Source organism: Aspergillus fischeri, genomic scaffold (genome assembly GCF_000149645.3).
Source record: "Aspergillus fischeri NRRL 181 1099437636266 genomic scaffold, whole genome shotgun sequence".
NCBI lineage: Eukaryota > Fungi > Ascomycota > Eurotiomycetes > Eurotiales > Aspergillaceae > Aspergillus > Aspergillus fischeri.
The window spans coordinates 2,153,976-2,175,161 of NW_001509760.1; the positions used below are offsets into that span (position 1 = coordinate 2,153,976).

General features: G+C 53.4%; 8 protein-coding genes across 8 annotated transcripts; 4 read left to right on the plus strand and 4 right to left on the minus strand.

Moving 5' to 3' along the window:
* Positions 1-291: 291 nt before the first annotated feature.
* NFIA_054210 (putative NRPS-like enzyme) lies at positions 292-3,518 on the plus strand (the record flags this gene model as incomplete). The annotated part of the gene is made up of 3 exons (XM_001257971.1): positions 292-1,310; positions 1,361-2,360; positions 2,409-3,518. The coding sequence occupies 3 exons, from the start codon at positions 292-294 to the stop codon at positions 3,516-3,518; spliced, it is 3,129 nt and encodes a 1,042-aa protein (XP_001257972.1).
* Positions 3,519-3,707: 189 nt separating this feature from the next.
* NFIA_054220 (putative DNA damage repair protein Mus42) lies at positions 3,708-7,225 on the minus strand (the record flags this gene model as incomplete). Its single annotated transcript, XM_001257972.1, has 2 exons — positions 3,708-7,117; positions 7,171-7,225. 2 exons carry the CDS (start codon positions 7,223-7,225, stop codon positions 3,708-3,710), a joined length of 3,465 nt encoding a protein of 1,154 aa, XP_001257973.1.
* A 469-nt stretch (positions 7,226-7,694) lies between these two features.
* NFIA_054230 (FKBP-type peptidyl-prolyl cis-trans isomerase) lies at positions 7,695-9,316 on the plus strand (the record flags this gene model as incomplete). The annotated part of the gene is made up of 4 exons (XM_001257973.1): positions 7,695-7,784; positions 7,847-8,251; positions 8,309-9,047; positions 9,111-9,316. The coding sequence occupies 4 exons, from the start codon at positions 7,695-7,697 to the stop codon at positions 9,314-9,316; spliced, it is 1,440 nt and encodes a 479-aa protein (XP_001257974.1).
* Positions 9,317-9,980: 664 nt separating this feature from the next.
* Positions 9,981-13,029, plus strand: NFIA_054240 (serine/threonine-protein kinase; the record flags this gene model as incomplete). Its single annotated transcript, XM_001257974.1, has 4 exons — positions 9,981-10,206; positions 10,257-12,115; positions 12,167-12,229; positions 12,292-13,029. The coding sequence occupies 4 exons, from the start codon at positions 9,981-9,983 to the stop codon at positions 13,027-13,029; spliced, it is 2,886 nt and encodes a 961-aa protein (XP_001257975.1).
* A 559-nt stretch (positions 13,030-13,588) lies between these two features.
* On the minus strand, positions 13,589-17,093 carry NFIA_054250 (DUF3591 domain-containing protein; the record flags this gene model as incomplete). The annotated part of the gene is made up of 4 exons (XM_001257975.1): positions 13,589-13,676; positions 13,735-13,914; positions 13,982-14,038; positions 14,089-17,093. 4 exons carry the CDS (start codon positions 17,091-17,093, stop codon positions 13,589-13,591), a joined length of 3,330 nt encoding a protein of 1,109 aa, XP_001257976.1.
* A 503-nt stretch (positions 17,094-17,596) lies between these two features.
* On the minus strand, positions 17,597-18,469 carry NFIA_054260 (RNA methyltransferase; the record flags this gene model as incomplete). Its single annotated transcript, XM_001257976.1, has 4 exons — positions 17,597-17,838; positions 17,897-18,189; positions 18,238-18,336; positions 18,387-18,469. 4 exons carry the CDS (start codon positions 18,467-18,469, stop codon positions 17,597-17,599), a joined length of 717 nt encoding a protein of 238 aa, XP_001257977.1.
* Positions 18,470-18,718: 249 nt separating this feature from the next.
* Positions 18,719-19,881, plus strand: NFIA_054270 (putative Golgi reassembly stacking protein; the record flags this gene model as incomplete). The annotated part of the gene is made up of 2 exons (XM_001257977.1): positions 18,719-19,027; positions 19,078-19,881. The coding sequence occupies 2 exons, from the start codon at positions 18,719-18,721 to the stop codon at positions 19,879-19,881; spliced, it is 1,113 nt and encodes a 370-aa protein (XP_001257978.1).
* A 190-nt stretch (positions 19,882-20,071) lies between these two features.
* Positions 20,072-20,926, minus strand: NFIA_054280 (MICOS complex subunit MIC26/MIC27; the record flags this gene model as incomplete). Its single annotated transcript, XM_001257978.1, has 3 exons — positions 20,072-20,692; positions 20,758-20,850; positions 20,900-20,926. The coding sequence occupies 3 exons, from the start codon at positions 20,924-20,926 to the stop codon at positions 20,072-20,074; spliced, it is 741 nt and encodes a 246-aa protein (XP_001257979.1).
* Positions 20,927-21,186: the final 260 nt, after the last annotated feature.

Here is a 21,186-nt window from a genome sequence, read left to right on the forward strand (position 1 = left end):
CAGGCAAGTCTTTTCCGGTCAATGATGCTCGGATTTACTGAGAATGGGCAATTGCCTCATCTCCGCTCGGATATAAATCCGAACGAGACGCCAGCATTTCCGCACTCACACAACAGGCAGACCTGAATGAAAGCCTGCAACTGTCGGATTTGAAGGATCATCGGCAGATGCCGTATGTGAGTATCAAGTCAAGATGGATTTAAATATACTTTGTTCCCCTTTCGTACTTCAAGTCGTTCGAAAGGCCAACTGCACATTCTGTTGGACTTCTCGTTCCAACATCTACCAACCATGCTATCCTCCCCAATTGTTCCAACAACGCTTCCTGAAGGGCATACTTCAGAAAACAGAGTTCGTCCTGAAGTATCCGACAGAGAGCCCTTGACAGTCGACGAGCTCGTCCGGCACCGCGCATCCTTACCACCATCGCAGCAGCCAGTGATATCATACCCGCGGACTGGCGTCGACTATGTGGATTACCCGCTACAACAACTCGATGTCTTCGCTTTTCGAGTCGCCAAAGCCATTGCTGCTCTGGCACCCCCGCGGGCGACTTCATCAGAAAAGCCAGCCGTCGTTGCGCTGCTGGGACCGTCGGACCTCAACTACCTGGTCATGCTTCTGGCCTTGACGAAGCTCGGCCATGCAGGTTTGCTTCTCTCGACGAGGATATCCGTCGAGGCGTATGTCTCTCTGCTGGAAAAGACACACGCGAAGCATATTTTCATCCACAGCTCTTTCAGGGAGACCGCTGCGGAGATCAAGCAGCGGATTCCGAATCTACTGGTGGATGAGATACCGACGCAGGAGCACTATGATTATCCGATCACGGAAGATGTCGATACGAACCTCATGCCGCAGTTGGATCCTGAGGCCGAGTCGAAGCATGTCGCGTGGATCATCCACTCGAGTGGCTCGACGGGGCTCCCCAAGCCGATTTTCCAGACCCAGAGCGCGGTCATCAAGAACTACGCGGGTAATATGAACATGACCGGGTTCATCACGCTGCCTTTGTACCATAATCACGGACTCAGCTGTCTATTCCGCGCAGTGCACTCGCGCAAGTCGTTGCGTCTGTACAATGCGGAGTTGCCGCTCACGAAGCAGTATCTGTTGGACATTATGCGGTCGCACGAGTTTGAGATCTTCTATGGAGTTCCGTACGCCCTGAAACTGCTCGCTGAATCGAGCGAAGGCATTGCCGTTCTGGCCAAGTTGAAAGCAGTCATGTTTGGGGGTTCTGCTTGTCCCGATTCGCTGGGAGATCTCCTTGTTGAGAATGGAGTCAACCTGATCAGTCACTATGGAACGTAGGTATTTTTCCTAGGCGCAACTTGAAGCGACTCTGACGGATGTACAGAACGGAAACGGGGCAGTTGATGACCTCTTTTCGACCGCTGGAAGACAAAGGATGGGACTGGGTGCGGCCCTCGGAGCAGGTCAAGAAGTATCTGGTGTTCGAGGAGCGTTCTCCGGGGATTTTTGAGCTGATCGTCCTCGACGGCTGGCCTTCAAAGGTTTTGTCTAACCGACCGGATGGTTCTTACGCTACAAAGGATCTCTTCCTCAAACATCCCACTATGGAAGCATACAAGTACTACGCTCGACTGGACGACACGATTGTCCTCGTCAATGGCGAAAAAGTCAATCCGCTGGACATGGAGGGTCGAGTCAGGCAGCATGATGCGGTCTCCGAAGCCGTTGTCTTTGGAGCTGGAAAGACTTGTATCGGACTGTTGGTTATTCGTGCGCCTGGCACCGAGGCTATATCGGACGAGGAACTCATTGAAGCCATCTGGCCCGCCGTTACGCGGGCGAACGAGACAATGCCTGCGTTTGGCCAGCTTTCAAAGAGCATGGTTCGAATACTCCCAGCCGACACGCAATACCCTCGGACGGACAAGGGAACGGTCATCAGGCAGGCTTTCTATCGGGCCTTTAGCAATTTGATTGAGGAGGCCTACGAGGCAGAGGATGCGTCGACCGGGGCATTGACCCTTTCAGAAGCCGAGCTGAAAGACTTTCTCAGAGAGCAGCTCCATCGCTTGTTACCACTGAAAAAGGGCCAGGTATTGACCGACGACGCAGATTTCTTTACCCTCGGGATGGACTCCCTGCAGGCTATGCAGTTGCGATCCGTTCTTCTGAAGACTCTAGACACAAAAAGGCAGAAGCTGGGATTGAACGTTGCGTTTGAGCACCCTACAATCAATGCATTGGCTCGCTATCTGAATGGCCTTGGTTCCGGGGTCTCGGAAGGCCCGATGCCTGTCGAGGAGCAGATGAGCGCCCTCATCTCAAAGTACAGTCAGTTCAAGCAGCACAGGCCTGTCCCTAATGGGCTGAAGGGAAGATATGTTGTAAGTTTGTCATTCTCGTCCATAGCTATCATAATTAACACTTTCCAGGTTGTCACGGGCGCCACTGGATCCCTTGGAAGCCATGTCGCTGCGAGAGTCTCCACACTCGAAGACGTCCAAAAGGTGTACTGCCTTGTGCGCGCCAGCTCAACAATCGAGGCATACGACCGCCTGCTGAAATCGCTGCGAGCCCGAAATGTCTACGCCACCATGTCCGACACTGCCCGCAGCAAGCTTGTCGCTCTCCCCTCCGATCTCTCGCAACCTACTCTAGGCCTCAATTCGCCAACATACTACACCCTGACCTCAGAAATCACTGACATCATCCACTGCGCCTGGCCTGTCAACTTCAATATGCAGCTAAGCAGCTTCGAAAAAGACAGCATCGCCGGTCTCAAGCACCTCATCGACTTCTGCCTCAAAGCCCAGCGCCCCACCCCCGCAACCTTCAACTTCTGCTCCTCCGCCAGCACCGTCTTCAACACAGCCGGCCCAGACATCCCCGAAGCCCTCCCCAAGGACCTCACCTTCGCCCAGCACATGGGCTACGCACAGTCCAAGCTCGTCGGCGAACACATCTGCACCCACGCCGCGCAGCAGACCGGCATCCGCGCGCGCGTCCTGCGCATCGGCCAGGTCATCGGCGACCAGGCCCACGGCATCTGGAACTCCACAGAGGCCATCCCCCTCACGCTGCAGTGCGCAAAGACCATCGGCGCCCTCCCCGCCCTCGACGAGTCCCCGCTCTGGCTCCCTGTCGATACAGTCGCGGGTACCGTCGTCGACATCTCCCTCTGTGGCTTTCCCGCCGTACAGCCCGAACACGAACAGGTCTTCAACATCGTCAGCCCGCACCCCTTCCACTGGACCCGGGATCTGCTGCCGTATCTGCGCGCCGCGGGCCTCGAGTTCGAGGTGCTGGAGCAGCGTGCTTGGGTAGCGCGGCTGAGACAGTCGAACCCTGACCCTGCCATTAACCCGCCTATCAAGCTTGTGGAGTTCTTCGCGGGCAAGTATGACACGGACAAGCCGCGGCGGGTACTGGAGTGGCATACGGAGAAGGCGAGGGAGGTTTCGCGCACGTTGGCGGAGTCGAGGCCGTTGAGTCAGGAGCTGGTAAGCAAGATTGTGGAGTATTTTTGTAAGGAATGTTGGTGACGACTTGGTTTTCGTTCTGCATAGATCGAGATTAAATATCATTTCCGCATGTATCTTCATTGAATCTGCTGACCATCTTATTCAATTGGATTATATATCACCAAACTAGATAGACTTGCTCGCTATGTATGCTGATCATCGTACCCGAATCGTAACTATCTAATATATACACATGCAGAAGCATGCACGCTAAGAAAACTCAACAGGCGGTAACCCCCTCTCCTCAACACCCTCGCTAACCCCCTTCTGCAGAGATCGAACGGCCTCCTCCCAGGTAATCGTACCATGAGAACTGCCCGACTCACACTCACCCCCTCGCGAAGCCTTTGCGTCCTCGACAAGCCACATCAGCCAGGCAACAACCGACACGGCTTTGTCGATATCCTTTTCGTCGACGACGACACTTTTCAGGTACCGAGCGAGCGCCTCAACGTCTTCGTTGAACGGACCTTCGTCCGCAAAGGTTGCATGCCATGCGCCGACCTCGTCTCGGAGATCGGATAGGGCTGTCAGTTTCTTGGAGCTGAACGTCGGTCGTTCCGGGAGCGGAGGAAGACGGAGGCGCTTCTCCTGTGCTGCGGGCGTAGAGGTGGATGGAGCGACCTTTCGAGGAGCAGGCGGTTGCATGCCTGAGCGTTGGAGCTTACGCGCTCGTTTCTGCTCTTCGAGGACTTCGCGGCGGATGTCTTCCGGTAAGGCTGCGAGGAAGTCGGCGGAGATTTCCGGGTCCGGGGAGGGAGAGGGCTGCCGTGATGATGATTGCTCCTCCGTATTGACGGAGGTAGGCGTCGGTCTTGCGACAATAAAATTGGACTGCGTGAGGGTCATATTGCCCGTGCCTTTGGTGCTGGGTCGGCCCCGTCGCTTCTTTGTCGGGGTTGATGGCTTCTTTATTCTAAGGTTGCCAGACGACGCTGGACGCGAGCTGGGAACAGTCGAAACGGCCGGCTGAGGTTCTGGAGTGCTTGACGTTTGTCCATAGTAGCCCAAAATCTCGGCACGAACATCTTCCGGCAAAGCGGCCAGAGTGTCTGGGTCCAGCTGCGACTGAGGAGGGAGTGCCGTGGCTGTGGACGGTTGTGTCCTACGTGCGGGCGGGCAAGGCGAGGTCGAGCGAGACGCCTGTCGCCCTTTGCCCTGCGACATCAACTTCGACCGGATATCACTAGGGAGTTCAGCAATGACCTTGGGGTCAGCCTGCGACGGCATGATGAATTGAGTTCCGGAGATGTTCAGAGGTTTGCACGAATCGTCATTCAGAGTCGGGCCATGACTGACGGCTGCAGCGTCGGCTTTGCGTGGGCTGTCCAAGTCATCAGGATCCCGGACCTGTTCATGACTTTTCCTCGCTGGGGACGCCTTAAATTTGAGTTGCTGCTGGCTACCTTCAGACTTGTCGGTAGCCCCTAACTTGAGAGGCTCAAGCTTCGTCATCTGGACCCCCAAACCTCTTAAATCACCAGGCGTTATTCCAAAGCTGCGAAGCATGGAGGTTGCCTCTTTTGCAAGGACCTCCGGGGCGTTGGTCGCTATGCCCAGTACGACGCTCTTGTTGAAAACATCGCATTTGCCATGCCCAAGGTGCTTGACAGGCTCCAATGGCGCATCTGCAGATCTTCGCATCACCTTCAACGTCAGCTGTTTGCCTTTGACCAGGTTATCCGAAAGTCTGCGGTGTAACTCCTCGCACAAAGATTTCACAAAGTCCTCCGCCTGGGTCTGGTTCACAAAGCGAATCCCCCAGTTGACTTCAGCAGAGACCGACTTCCTGAGAACTTCATTACCGACTTCCGTGCGATCGATACCACGAGCATATTCCCAGATTTTGAGACCGGTCTTGGGTCCAAGATGGTTAATCAGTTTCTCACGAGAGACGTCTCTGACATCCTTCACGAATTTAACACCAAGCTCCTCCAGCTTCGCGCCAAGACTATATCCGACACCGGGTAGATCTTGCACCGTGAGGTCTCCAATCAAGTCCAATACACTGTCCGGCTTTAGTTGGAACTGGCCAGCGGGCTTTGCCTTTCGTAGCGCAACTTTAGCCAGCAGAATATTTCCGCCGATGCCAACAGACACATCACAGCCAGTCGCCGCTTTCACGGACTCCCGCAGATTCTGGGCGATCTCGTCTGCTTTGGCCTGTTCGCGGTAGATAGACCCTTCTGATATCCCTCGCCCGTCCGAACCTCCGGCCTCGAGACATTGCATTGTGATATCAACAAGGGCTTCGTCAATGCTCACGCTCTGGACAACACCATCAACCGCGAGGACGGCACTGTAAAATTTCTTGCTCGCTTCTTCATACGCAGGAAAATCGTACGGCAAGACCTTCAGCTCCGGACAGGCTTGTAGAGCACCCTTCATCCACATCCCGTTCTTGATGCCCCGGGCGCGCGCAGGATAGTTGCAGCTGGCAATTTCGGAGCCAGAGCCAGTACCGTGTGCAATGGCTACTGGTTGGCCTATGAGCTCTGGGTGTTTCAGCGTCGATACGGCCGCGAAGAAGGAATCAAAGTCCACATGTAGAATATAGCGTCTTGCTCCTGGAACAGGCTTTTTGCGACCAGCTTGAGAGTGGGATTTGTCCTTTGCAGCAGCTTGCAGCTGAGCCTTGAGCTCTGCTTTCCACGTTGATAGGTGATGCAAGCGAGATTCCCGGTAGAACTGCTGAAGGAATTCCGGGTTCACAACACTTGAATTGCGCATCCTGGGATCCGCCAAGAGCTGCGCGTTATACTCCTCTGGAGTCATTTCCGTTTTGGCAGGTACGGATTCTCCAGCGAGCGGCGGATCTTGGTTGGTTACGATGGCTGGAGAATGTGTTGGCATTCTACGACCTACTTCAGATGCTGCGATATCTTCAGCATCTAAATGTTTGGGTGAGTCGCTTCGTTCAGACTTTGGTAGGTCAGGTATGTTCCCAGCCGGGTCAGAAGAGGCAAAGCTAGGGAAATCGCCATAGTCCGATTGCGTGGCCGTTTTCGTAGCTTCGTCGGCCGCAGAAGCCTGTGTAGTCTGTTCAGGAACCTCAGGAGGTTCTGCATCGGAAGGGACCTCTTCGGCCGGCGTTCCTAAGCCTTTCAGTCGAGATGTGTACCAGCTGGAATCTGACTGGTCTCTGTAGCCGGACTGCTGTGTATTCGCCTGACTTAGAAGTCGGCCGTTGTCGAAATTGAGAACCTTCTGAGCATGACCCTCATCTACTACCCTGAATGCGTCCCACGGGAGCAAGCGTCCGGCCTTGATGCTTTCGACCACCCATGCCGGCTTGACGATACGATATCTCTTAAACTCTTCGCGCTTCTTGGGGGTGAGAGAGCTGGCAATGATATGGGTTGCGACGGTCTTGCCGTCCAAATATTGAAGAAAGCCACCGCCATGGCTTACTATAAGACGATGGAGGTCCTGTAAAGATGGCTGAGTGTAGCCATTGACGTGTGCGACAACGCCGCGGAATATGGGCGGCCGATCCGGAGAGGAGGAGCGTATTTCAGCGTCCAGATTCTGCAACTTGATCTTCTTGCGGCGCATATAGTCACCGAAGCCGCCGAAGTTCGATGCTTCATATTCTTCGCCTTCTTCATCGCCAAACTGATCTAGATATCGAACGTTAGTAAGGAACGTAATGCTTCGGAGCAGTAGTACGCACGATTTTCAATGCGCTTACGCACAGCGCTAGAGTTCGCATCAAGAATAGAGCCCATGATGGGCTAGGAGGAGGAGCATCATCAGATACCACTTCCTCGAAGATATCATCTAGTGACACAAGAAGGACAACGTCTACTCGTGTTGAGTGGCGGAGGACGCGAACGGCTGACACGAGGTCATGTGACAAGAGGGGGGAAGCTCTAGGGCGGCGAACGGCGGCAGAAAACAGCAGCCTGAGGCGGTGAACGACGTGATTGGCTGATGGATTGTTTCCATGGAAAAGATGAAAAAAAAAATAAAAAAACGGAGACCTCAGGCTCCACCGCTGCTCCATTGCAGAAAAAAAAGTCGGTCCCAAAGCTTGGAGATTCTCCATATCATCTCAAAAGTTTTCCTTTTTCTTCTTATTCCACATCTTAATCTACTTTCGTAGATTCCCTTTCTTTCATAAACTCTTAGTTTGATCTCGTCGTTATTTTCTGCTTTGCATTTGCCCTTTCTTTCGCTATCTGCATTCAATCAAAAATGTCCGCTCTTCTGCCTGTCGCAGTCTATGCCCTCAGGGTTCCTGCAGGAGGACTTCTGATTCCTGCGGTTCCCGATGCCGCTGCCACGGTTCGTATTTTATTGAACATTATCGATTGATGCGATGCAAATGATCTAATTGCCAATAACAGTTCCGCGTGAGCATGGCTGCCATTGATCCTGATGAGACTCCCGAGTTCGAGGATGGACAGACCCGCCCCAGAGCTACTCTCAAGCTCATTCGCCCTCCCCCGGACATGGACATTGATGAATCGGACGATGACTACGAGGACGACTCGGAGGAGGATTCTGATGACGAGGAAGTCAACGGCGGCCCCAGCGACAAGGAAAAGGCCCGAAAACTCAAGGAGGCAGCCGCTCTCAAGGAGCTCGAGGACGAGGATAGCGAGGGCGATGATGAAGACTTTGATTTGAAGGCTGCCATCTCCAAGCTCGTCAAGGGCAAGGCCCCTGCTACGGATGACGACGAAGATGATGAGTCGGATGAAGGACTGGAGCTTGACGAGATGGTCGTCTGTACCTTGGATCCCGAGAGAGTATGTTATTGACCCGTTTTCAATCCAATGATTACATATGCTAATGTCGCGCAACAGCACTGCCAACAACCTTTGGACATCACTGTTGCCGAGGGCGAGCGCGTCTTCTTCAAGGTCACTGGAACACACACCGTCTACCTGACCGGAAACTACGTCATTCCTGCTGAGGAGGGCCCGTCCGAGTATGATGAGGATGAGGACGATGAGGATGACGAGGACGACTATGACCTTTCCCCCGATGAAGATGATCTGGTCGACATGGGTGACCTTCTGGACGACGAGGAGGAGGATGAACTCGATGGCTTGGCTCACCCCAGAGTCACCGAGATTGAGAGTGATGAAGAAGAGGCCCCCAAGCTGGTTGAGTCCAAGGGCAAGAACAAGCGCACCGCTGACTCCGACGAGGAGATGGCCCTTGATGACATGATGGCCAAGGACGGCAAGGCCAAGGGTGCTGACAACGGCGAGCCTGCTCTGAGCAAGAAGCAGCAGAAGAAGCTCAAGAAGAACAATGGTGAGGCAGCTGCTGTTGAGCAGAAGAAGGAGGCCAAGGGCGCTAAGGAGGGCAAGGAGGGCAAGGAAGCCAAGAAGGTTCAGTTCGCGAAGAACCTTGAGCAGGGCCCTACTCCTTCCGGTCAGAAGCCAGGGGAGACCACTACCGGCACTCTTGGTGTCAAGGAGGTCAAGGGCGTCAAGATCGATGACAAGAAGCTCGGAAAGGGTCCCGCTGCCAAGGCCGGCAACACTGTTGCCATGAGATACATCGGCAAGCTCGAGGACGGCAAGGTCTTTGATGGTACGTTACCCTTATGCAAATAGGCAATATTGATAGAGCACTAACGGATTTCCGTCTTAACAGCCAACAAGAAGGGCAAGCCTTTCACATTCAAGCTTGGCAAGGGTGAGGTCATCAAGGGCTGGGATATTGGTATTGCTGGCATGGCTGTCGGTGGTGAGCGTCGTATCACGATTCCTTCTCACCTGGCCTACGGCAAGAAGGCTCTTCCCGGCATTCCTGCCAACTCGAAGTTGATCTTCGACGTTAAGCTCCTTGAGATCAAATAAGCAGCTCTGTAGCCTGCTTGTGTCTTGAGACGTTCTTTTGTTCATGTTCGGTGTCACCATCTGCCCACATTGGCATCTCACTGTTTCATATATTGTCTTTTGTTTCATTGTCCAAAAAGGTGTTCAGGGGTTTTGTTTGAATTCTGAATTCCTGTGATATCCGACTTGTTTTTTCTACTGCACAGCTACGCCATGCATCTAGCAGGGATGAGGATATTGCATGGAATCCAAATATCTTACTCATCTATACAAGTTTACCTCGATTTGTTGTATAACTCAATGATAGATTTGGATCTTATGTCTCTTGAGTCCTTCTACTAACCCTCTGTACTCACTTAACGTTAGATTATCGGCCAAAAGACGCTGATTCCCTTGGCTCTTTGCGCCTCCCTTTCGTAGTTTTGCCTACCACAGTCGTCCTTTCCTCTTATTATACTTCCACAAGCCCACCATCTCCTATCCATCCTCTGCCTCTCCTTCAACTTCTCAACACCACAGCATCCCCGTTTGAGAACCTGCATGGTTTATCGGGTCTTTTTTATACATTCCTTCACTCATTGTACCGGCCGTACTATCGTTATTCGTCCGACGCTGGTAGGGTCCAAAGCACCGTATACATGTCTTTCGCTCCCAACTAAAGTCCCAGAGGTTGGCTGTGGAGAAGATGGCCCACCAGGCCAGTTCAGAGGGAGCTGGTGGCTGTCAAGCGATTAACGACGCCGTCGAAGGTGGTGTCAGTTCTTGTCTGTCTTCGCATGATCAGAGAGTCTCCGAAGAGACATCCCCTCCTTCAACAGCTGAGCAAATCAGCAGGGGTAGCATCAGCGCGCGTCTCAAGCGCAACAGTTCCAAGCTCCTATCGTTATTAGGTCTTCGCAACTCATCCAACGGTACGTTGCTTCGGCATAAACGTTTAGGGACTGGCTAATAGAGAAATCAGCTGGAAAAGCTCAGCTCAGGGAAGAGGAGACTTCCATTCCTCAAACTAATCCTGTTGAATCCTCTCAATCCTCTGATTCATACGCAACCAAAGACGTTTACAGTTGCCGCAGCACACAATCTAGGGAGTGTCCTTGCGTTCGTACTGCGGGAATTTCAGCCCAGAGCAGCTCCAGCACTTTGCTCGACTCATCCAAAGACCGGGTCCATACATGCGAGAAAGTCGCAGAAGGCACAGACTTTCAACCGCGCCTTCTGAAGACTGATGTTGTCGAGTCGACCCATCTTTCCACCTTTGATACTCGTCGCACCAACTCAACTTCGGCCGTCTTGACTGATATCGTCGCATACAAGCTCTCAACCGCATTTGGATATCCAACTGTCATCCGCCGCTCACATCTGCGATCACGACCGAATATTTCAGCTGTTCACTTCGTGTCTCCGCAACAGCCTCTCAACAAGCAAGGTGATGGCGCCGACGATGCCCGGCATAGCGACGATCCGTCAACTTCCCCTAGTGACAGCGGCTCACCCATGAGCACAAACTCGACTCCTCCAACCTCCGAAGAACCGTCTTCCTTTGCAGATGGTTGGAAACAATCGTCGCCGACCGTAGCTCAGCAACATCAGCGCCTATCCTTTCCTGACCAGGGACCCCCTAGAATCCTGACTCCGATTCAGGAGTCGCCGAACGTTACACCGTCTATTTACACGGTGGAGGCGGCTGCAAACGCAAAAATATTCTTCGAAACATATTTCAATACCATCTTTCACACCGGGGATCCGCGCTTGGAACGTCGAATCGAGCTCGAAAGATGCATCCATAAATCCCCACTCGCTCCAGAGGAGAAGGCTAGAGCAAGGAAAAATTGGCTTGCCCAGGAAAGAGAACATCTACGTCAATACCGTCTACTGAAGTCTCGCCCTCACCGCACCCGCCGCAATGAGACAGTTGCCCTGGCTGGCTACGAAGTGGTCAAAGTTCTTGGGCGAGGAAGCTTTGGCGTGGTCCGTCTGGTAAAGGAGAAAAGACTCAAAGATGGTTCGGGGTATCGCATCAGCGAAGGTTCATCATCTTCCTTCAGAAAGGATCGCTTCAGTTCCCTGCGGTCAGCTCTTAGTGGAGCCGAGCGTGATCATCGACGTCCCATGACCCGTGAAACGAAAGATGTCTTTGCCATGAAAGTGATACGGAAGTCAGTGATGATACGCAACTGTCAAGAGGGTCATTTGCGGGCAGAGAGAGATTTCCTCGTTGCTTCGGCGAAATCTCGCTGGGTAGTTCCCTTGATCGCAAGCTTCCAGGACCACAACTATCTCTACTTGGTAATGGACTACATGGTGGGCGGGGATTTCCTTGGCCTCTTGATGCGAAGAAACATTTTGCCAGAGCACTTCACGAGGTGGTATGCTGCCGAAATGATACTCTGTATCGAGGAGGCTCACAAACTTCGATGGATTCACCGGGATGTCAAGCCAGACAACTTCTTGATCTCAGCCTCTGGTCATATGAAAATCTCTGACTTCGGTCTGGCTTTCGACGGTCACTGGGCGCATGATCAAGCCTACTACAACGACCACCGGTACTCCTTGCTTGAAAAGCTGGGAATTCAGATTGACGGTGACAGAGAAGACAGGGAGGAACACAAGTCACCAGATGCGTCAAAGAATCACAATGAGCTCAAGCCCGACCGCAATCCACCATCAATCAATGTATTAGACTGGCGTGACAATAACCAGAAGCGCAGATTTGCCCGTAGCATCGTTGGCACCAGCCAGTATATGGCTCCAGAAATCATCCGAGGAGAAGCGTACGACGGGCGATGTGACTGGTGGAGTGTCGGCATCATAATATACGAGGTACATCCATCTAAGATAGGACCAAGATTGCTTCTAATGCATGCTAAACAGTGCCTCTATGGATTTACCCCGTTCGCCTCCATGGACCGGCAAGAGACCAAGTGGAAGATCCATGTGAGTTACTCGGACACATCAGATAGCTAAGGGAGAGTGTCCATGGGCTGACAGTTAGCAAGCACCATGTGCAAACATTGTTTTTCCCTGCTGAGAGACCTGCCGATCTGATGGTGTCCACGGAGGCAATCGACCTCATCAATCGGCTACTCCAGGATAAGGAGTACCGCCTATCCTCGAGCAAGTATAAAGTCAATGAATCATTGGTTCTGCCGACCAACCAGAGGCGTTCCATCCTTTTTGATGACAGCAGCAACCGGAACTACCAAGGCTTCTACGTATACGCGGACGATGCCGGGGACATCAAGGCACATCCCTTTTTCCATGGTATCAACTGGCGTACACATCATCTGACCGAACCGCCGTTCACTCCCAAAGTAGATGGCTGGGAAGATACCCGCTATTTCGATGACAATGAAGACTCCATGGGCAATGATGATGTTTCGCTTACCTCGGAGGAAAATCAAGGGCAAGATGAGGTCGACGGAGGTCACGCCCACGAACCAGGTCTCGAAAAGGTGCAATCGCAACACAAAGGCAGACAGCCAGGCAAGAAGGACAGTCCTGATCTTGCAAAGAAGAACAAACACCGTAAGAAGGACAAACACAAGCGGAGACGACCACGAGACAAGTTACTGCGTGACCCGAGAGTGGGTAAGACAGTCCTCGACATTCGCAAGCGAGGTGCATTTCTGGGCTACACATACCGGCGACCAAATGCAGTTGCATTGGCACTGGTTCCTGAACGGGGGCGATCGATGTTTAGACGGGGACACTTGTCAGAATTATATGGATATTGACATCGCAGCCCTTAGGTGGCGTGGTATCAGTTAATTCGAGTGTCGAAGAGCAGTTTTCAGCTGCCGTCAAGCCATGTGAAGTCTAATCAAGGGCTCCTGTATCCTTACCTACATTTATATAAAGTGGCAAACTGAGCGCCAGAAATCGAATGGGCTTGCGTCCGCCTTTTCATATTTTACTGAGTGGGCTCTATCAAAGTGAGACAGACCTTTTCATAGGATGAGACGCGACGTAGTTGTCATTGAGTACACACGATCAGAAGACACGGCTGCGAGATAGATGTACAACGTTGAACCATGCTACTATAAGGGACCATACACCCAGCCACCCAACAATGCTCCAAACCCAAGGTATCTACAGAATTTTTATGCACAGACAAAAGTGGAGGGCCATCATCATGCAAGAGTTCTCTGCGTAAAGTGGAAAAAAGATGTTGTTTGATGCAAAGTAAAGAAAAATGACAGATACAATGCAACCGATCCTTAGGGGTATCATGAGACAATTTGTTTACCGAAAGTAAGGAAAATAGCGTGAGCTCGATATCAGTGCGACATCAGATCAGATAGCAGGAGGAGCACCCATGGCGAAGGCTGAGTCACTGACGCGATCTTCGGGTTTCATAGTCCCGTTCAGCAGGGGACAGAGCCTATAATCATGTTAGTTAACCCACTAGGTAAAGGGTAGGATGGGGACAGTCAACGCACTTCTTGTTGGTCTTGATATGACCAACTTGGCCGCAGTTGGCGCATTTGCGTTGGGTTCCTGCTGCCTTGGCGCCGTCGGCCGGGGAGTCGCCTGTGGAGGACTTGAAGGCGCCCTTTTGCTTCTCGCGCGCGAAACGGCGTTCCTTGTTGCGGTTAAGACGGCTGAGCTCGTTTTCGAGGCTGTAAGGAAGACGATGGGTTAGTTTTCTTAGTGGATGAAAGAGGGGCAGGAGGGGAGGGAACGTACAGCTTCTTGTTGCGAGCATCGATCTCGGGGTCGCCAGTTGGTTGGAGGGATTCGAGTCTATTTCCATTAGTCTGTGAAGAGTAAGAAGATAATGGGGGCAAACGTACTTGGTGGTCAGAGCTTCCATCTTATGACGATGCTGCATGTAGTGTCGAATGACACGCGGATCCCAAACTGTCGTCTCTTTCTGGACAATTTCGCCCCTTTCATCCCTGAACTGCCGAACGATACGCAGGACCTTGCCTTTTTGGTCTGCCATGCTGATCTTGCTGAACTGACTGGTTGTTTCGTCATCTCGACGATTGGGCGCTGGGGTCGGAGCTTCCGAACGCGGTGTGGGTTTGCTGAACTCCTCTTCCATTTCGCGATCGATGTCGCTTTCGTCGTCGGAGTGCTCCACAGTTGAGGACAGACTGGCTTTTTGCGCGTCCCAGATTCGGCGGATGGATGTCTCATACGACTTTTGCTGTCTTGCGACATTGTAGCTGTGGCCGCCCAGCTCCTTCAATCGCTGGGCATCCAACTTGTCTTCAACGCTCTCTCCAATGGCCTTGAACCCTCCCTTCATGGAGGTCTTGATGAAACTGAAACCTTCGCCACGGCCGGTAGGATCACCTTCTCCATGTAGTTTCAGCATTGCCTTGCCCTGAGACGCCAAGAGGAAGTTGCGAGTTGCTTTCCAGGGCGCCATCTGTTGCTCAAAGCTTTCGCCTTCGCCGTCCTCATCCTCGTCGCCTCCAGTCTCCGCGTCATTTCCGTAGCCCGTATCATGGAGGTGTTGCTGGCCGACCTGCATGGCTTCAAGGAGACACACATCCTCCGGTTGGACCCATGAGCGGATTGTATCAGACTCGGGGACTGGCTCCAAGGGCACCCAGTACTTTGAGTCCTTGTCGTGCTGAAGAAAGTCCTTCACTTTCTGACGGTTCTGCATGTCGCTTGTGCCTGGTATATGGGCAGTGACATCGCTTATCGACAGCCTCAAGTCCGGACTCTTCTTGAGCAGTCGATACACGAGCATCTTCATGCGATTCTTTGCAACGGTGGTGACCTTTCGCGAGTGGGGGCCAGGGACATCAACGGAGGGGAACTGCTGTCCCGCGACGTAGAGATGCTCAATGTTCCGCAGATAGTAGTCACTACCACCGGCGCCGGTGCTGCTGCGTACAACAAGGAAATCTGTAGATCTCGGTTGGTGCTGGAAAAGAGGTGCGCGATACATGGAGTTGGAGATAGTCGGTGTGATCTCTCCGGGATCAACATGACCAAAGATGGAGAAGGGACTCTTGTCCTGAGGGAGGAGAACGACCGTCTCGCCTATCTCGGCTTTTGGACGGGTAGAGTCCTCCATGCTCTTTCTGCGATAATAGTTGATAAATCGATTGGACATGCCAAAATTGGAGAGCATGAGGGGACTCTCTTCGGAGTACTCTACCAACAGCACGTTGGAGTTGTCGGCCATAGACAAAGCCTTGGTCGAGTCGTACAGAGTCTTGGCGTCCTTGCCCTTTTGATGCTTGCGCTTGATGTACACGGGATTTTTGAACCAACAGGTCTGACCAGGCCGGAAGGACAAGGCCGGACGGTGGAAAGATCTGGCTTCGGCTTTGGCCAGCTCGGTCTTGTAGTAGGGCCACTGCAGACGAAGGGCGGGCATACTGTGTTCGAGAGTGACATTGCCAAGCGTGCTGCGAATCTTGTTCTGATGATTCTGCTTAAGCATATCGTATGCCTGATCGTTGGAAATGTTGTAGCGCGATGATAGACGCCGGGTGACATTGACATCCATTTCTTCCCGATTGAGATCGCCCAAAGCCTTCGGTTTCGGGGCAACGGCCTCGGGGCCGCGCTCATCAAGAAGGATGAATGGGTCGTTCATGTCGATTGTCACCTTCTTAGCGATCCGCATGGTAGCTTGTTCAGGGTCATCGAGCAGAGGCAGGTCGATGTGGGAGAGCGCAATAACGTCCATGGGATCTCTACCGAGCTTGCGCTTCTTTGCCGGACGGGTGGTCTCCGCAAGCCAGTCCTCCTCATCGGCAGACTCCACAGCGTCCTTGGCAGGCTCTTCGTCAATGTCCATGACGGAGATATCATCCTTGATATCCCAGTCAGAGCATACGACACGGAGATCCTGCAGTGTGACGCCACCAGGCAGGACTTCGTCAGTATCGGTGTCGTGGTCAGCCTCGTCCCTGGGTTCAATCGGCTCCTCTTCCTGCGTAGCCTCGGCGATGGTGACTATTCCTAGATGCTCCGAATCCAGTGAACGCTTATGAGACTGACCTCCTGCCTTGAAAATTCTCTCCTGATCTTGTGACAGTTCGACATGAAGTTTGCTCGGTAGAACGGGCTTCGGAGGTTTCGGCGGCTGCTTGCCGAGGAAGAAAGCCTTCTTGTGAGGGATGAGTTCGAGAAAGCGAGGGAGAGCTTTGCGATCGAACTTGGGGAACAATGAGTGTAATAGTTCCTCCACATTCTCCGGAGGTGCCGGCGGGTTATCCGGGCCGTATGCCGACATGGCAAACAGGGCTTGCTGGAGTTTCCACGCTCGAAGAGCCGCAGGATCCATGTCCTCCGCAGTAGGAGTTACCGTCCCATCATCCTCAAAGGGTTCGTCTTCATCCTCCTCCATCGTCACCGGCTCCGGTTCCGGCGCGAGCGTTTCGGCAGGCTTGACTGGGACGGGTGGCTTGGTCTCCTCCTCTTCCTCGAAGAACAAATCTCGAGTGGTATCCATCTGTGCTGGTCCAGGTGAGGATGGTCCCTCGCCAAAGAGATCGTCAAGCTCATCGCCCGGGGGTTGCTGGTCCTCGCGATCCCCAAAGAGGTCATCCTCCGCTTCGAACAAACCCTTCTCCTCATCGTCCGCAACCGCCGCCACATCCTCTGCGGCAAATTCGCGCGTTCGTTCTTCTTCTTCGGGAAGATCATCGTCGTCGATGTCTTCGTAATCGATGGCGTCGTCTGCCTTTTCGCCAGGTTCCAACTCTCTCGTCAAGAAATCGAATGACATGCCACCTTCCCCGAAAGGTCCGTTCATCTGGCGCATCACATTGTCAAAGTCCGCATCCTCGGGCTCGGCGGGGCCCGGCCCCGTTGCATGAGGCATTTTGAAGGTGGTGGGAAGTGAGCGTATATCCTGAGGTAGGTTGCGTAGGTGCGGTGTTGGTGAAAGACGGTAAGACACAGGCCGATAGAAACAAACGAGCACTCGAGAAAGTGAGAGTAGCGCCTCGTAGGTACCGAGACCTGCTCTACCGGCGGAAGGAGTCGCAGTCGACCTGTGTCGGTGAAGTGAAGTGTAAACGATGGAACAGTGTTGGCTGGGAGAGATATGAAATGGACTGCGGCGGGAATCACGAGAGACAGGTGGCGCTAGTCCGTATCGGGTAATCAGCTCTCATTCACGTCGACGACGATTCTCAATTACAGAAGACTGGAAAAAGGCATAAACAGTGGTTGATATGGCTTCAGGATCAAACAGTAACGTGGTATTGTGTACAGCAGTCACAGCGACGACAGCATTGTGGGTTGATTCATTTTTTCCTTCGCATACATTCGGCAGCATGAGCATTCAGTAACAATACAAGTTTCTCGAGAAAGTGAAGAACGTTAAAGATCAAAGCCACCATAGTATATACACAACGCTTTACTGGCTCCTTCCATGCAATAATGCACCACAGGAGCTTTTTCGCCGTCCTTGACCAGTTTCGCCAGCTGCCTCACGTCAGACGTTCGAGGAAGATAGAGGACGATGTATTTTGTGAATAGGGAGTATTCTGTGTACAGCGTTTTGAGGGAGTACGGTTCCATGGTCCATAGATTGAAGACTTCGTCCGAACGATACCCAGGGCCTACAGGACGGGTTAGACAGCTGCACGGCCAGGACGAAGGAAGAAGCAAAGGACATACCACCCCATGGCGGACTTGCAAAGATGACGCTATAAGGAGCGAGTTCCTTGAGTTGATCCTTGAGAATAGAGAAACAGTCACCCTCGAACCATGTGATCTTGTCCGCCACGCCGTAAACCTGGGCATTATGTTTGGCACACTGCAAGACGGCGGGGTTCTTCTCGATAGCGTAGACTCGTTTCCATTTGCCTGTTCGGGCGAACGCGATAGTATTCCCACCTGCGCCGGCGAAAGCATCTACTAGAATACTGCGTCCTGCGGGTGCTGCTCGGGCGATATCCTCTGCGATCTTGCTGTTGGGATTTAGTACTAGCATGAGCAAGCTTCAGCAGGGGACGAACTTGGCGACGGGTTCTGGTGTCACACCAAACCAGGCGTCGTCGGTCAGCCAGATGCCTTCATCGTATCTCGAGAATATCTTGTATCGTTGCGCCCAGTAACTAGAAAGTCAGCAGAGGACAATGGCCGAGTATTAGTCGGTAGTACATACTTTTGAATATCCCACGGCACTTCACCAATGTAATTGTAGTGATGAACCTCGGGCGGAGCTTCATCCGTAGAATTGCTCGCCATGTTAGGTAGACCAAATGAACGACAGTGCGTCAAGTCCCATGTTCTGATGCTCGTCCATCAAGAAACGGTGATAACTTGTAGATCTATCGATAACCGATAAAGGCGTTCCTGATCGGACGGTGTTTGCTTTGTTTGCAGACCACTGGACAAGACAGCTCTCCACACCAGCATCATCTTGGGCAGCTGGTTGTCAACCGTCAATCCTCCTCCTTCTCTACAGACCAGCAAATACAGAACAGAAGTGGAGTCATGTTTGGAGCGCTGAACAGATTCATCGGGCGACTGGATGCGGAGCCCGTCCAGCACCCGCGGACTCCCACCGGAGACAACGCATTTGGCTTCCAGGTCCTCCGCAACAAAGACCCCGAGCTCCCTCTAGAACCCTGGTTTGATTTTATTGTTGGAATCAACGGGCATCCTATCGTATGTACATTGACATTTGCCATCGTAACTGAGCTAACCGAGCGGCTGCAGGAGGATCCCGACCCGAACCTCTTCGCAACCGAAGTGCGCAACTGTGCAGGGACAAGCGTCACATTCGAAATCTGGAGTGCAAAGGTTCGCATGGATTCGACTTGTACTACAAGGGACTGTACTAACGGACACAGGGCCAAAAAACACACAGCGTCTCTATACCAGTACCCCCCTCGAATCCCACACTCGGTCTCGCCTTACAACTAGCCCCCCTTTCCTCGACACAACATATCTGGCATGTGCTGTCCATTCCATCCCCGCTGAGCCCGGCCTACCGCGCCGGCCTCCTTCCGCACTCAGACTACATTATCGGGACGCCCAGCGGGACTTTACGAGGCGATGCGGCACTAGGAGAGTTGGTGGAAGACCATCTGAACCGGACCCTGGTGCTCTGGGTATACAATAGCGAGTTCGACGTGGTAAGAGAGGTGGAGCTGGTCCCGACTCGGGGCTGGGGCGGCGAAGGCGCGCTCGGCGCGGAACTAGGCTACGGGGCCCTGCACCGGTTACCTGTCGGGCTAGGCGAGGAGGTCGAGGGCCCCGGTGAGGTCGTCTTCGAGACGAGAGAGGACGGCACCTCTGCGCCGATGGCACATGCGATGGATGCTAGCCAGACCGCGGACACCGGTGCGGGAAGCTTCTTAGTCCCAGCGAACATGGCCTCGCCTCCGCCGTTATCTGCTCCGAACAGGGTCTTGTCGTCGCCGTCGCCGTCGAATAACCGGTCCCCTGCAACGCGGCGAGGCGGCCGAACACGTCATATGGGCGTCTCGCCCAGCCTGGCGTTCGATGAGTACTTTGCCGAGGGGGAGCAGAAGAGCAAGGAGCAGGATTATATCCCGTCCCGGAAAGGGACTCCCTTGCCTCCGCCGCCCAAGGCCGGAGTCGCGTCGCCTCCTGTTGGTAGTCCGGCGCCGGCCGAGGGTCAAGAGGGTTAGCGGTCAATTATATCATATTTAGAATTGTGCAGTAGTACAAGATCTCTGCAATGACAGAAAACAGAACCGCGAATCTTTCAGATCTAGAGACGGCTAAGAGTACAATGCAATGAGGGTTGTAAGCGCCCTCAGCCCGTATACAGCACAGGCAAGCTGATCGTTGCCAAGGAGAAACAATAAAGTACAGAGGTTAATGTCCCTTGCTCACCAACTCCTCCAGCTTCTTCCTCGTCTCTCCGATCTTCTCCTCCATCATCTGCCGGGCCATGCCGCTGTGCGCCACACCCGTGTGCCACAGGTACTCCGCCCTCTCACGGAGAGCCAGATGCTGCTCAGCCACGACAGGTACCTTCTTCTCATACTCCCACACCAGGTCGGAGACATTGCGCATCGTCACCGGAAGCAAGGTCCAAGCGGCGACGGTACCAAAGGCCAGCGGCGAGAGCGAGCGGAGGAAGATGCCGCGGTTCCGGGAGACGATGGAGCCGGCCATGGCGGCGACGACGACGTAGACGCCGCCGGGGAGGAGGCGCTCGCCGGATTCGGGCGAGGGGGCCAGCGAGGCGACGGTGTTGGTGAAGGCGTTCTCGATGTGCAGGGCGCGGGAGAGGAAGTCGTTGAAGCTGTTCTCGGCGGCGAGGGAGTGGTTGTAGAGGAAGAGACGGGCCTGGCGGACTTGGGCCGTCAGAATGTCGCTCGGGGTAGGCGAGGAGGAGGAAGGGGGAGTTTGTCTGCGGGTGGGAGGGAGCTCGATGGGGGCCCTGGTGGGTTCGGGGATGTCGGCTGGGAAGTCATCATAGATGGGTTTTTTCTGTAGATGTTAGTCATGTCGAAGATCTGCAAGCGTCTCTGGTATCGGAACAGCCAGGAACATACGTTGTCCAGAGACTCTTCGGCGTATGCAGTCCGCCTGGGATACAGGGCTACGCCTCCAGCCAGAAGGGTGGCTGCGATTGGAGCAACAGCTCGCTGGACGAGTTAGCAAGTAGCAAGAGAGAAACGGGAAAAGGGCACTCACCTGCTGGAACATTGGCCGGAATGACATCCTGACGGAAAGAGGTCAATCAATGCCAATGGTGGGGGGGAGTACAAGGAGAGAAAGCGAGTGGTGGTGATGGTGAACAAGAAGTATCGAGGTTGACGTTGGAGCTGCCAAGCCTTTTTCTTTTCGCGGCTGTTCGGCTGGCCCGATCCTCTCCGTCATCGTCCGCTGCTTGTCCACATCTTTCTCCTCAGTCATGTCTACTTGACAGGTTTCGCTTCTGTGAATGATTTGATAATCGTCTATCGATGATAATATACAGG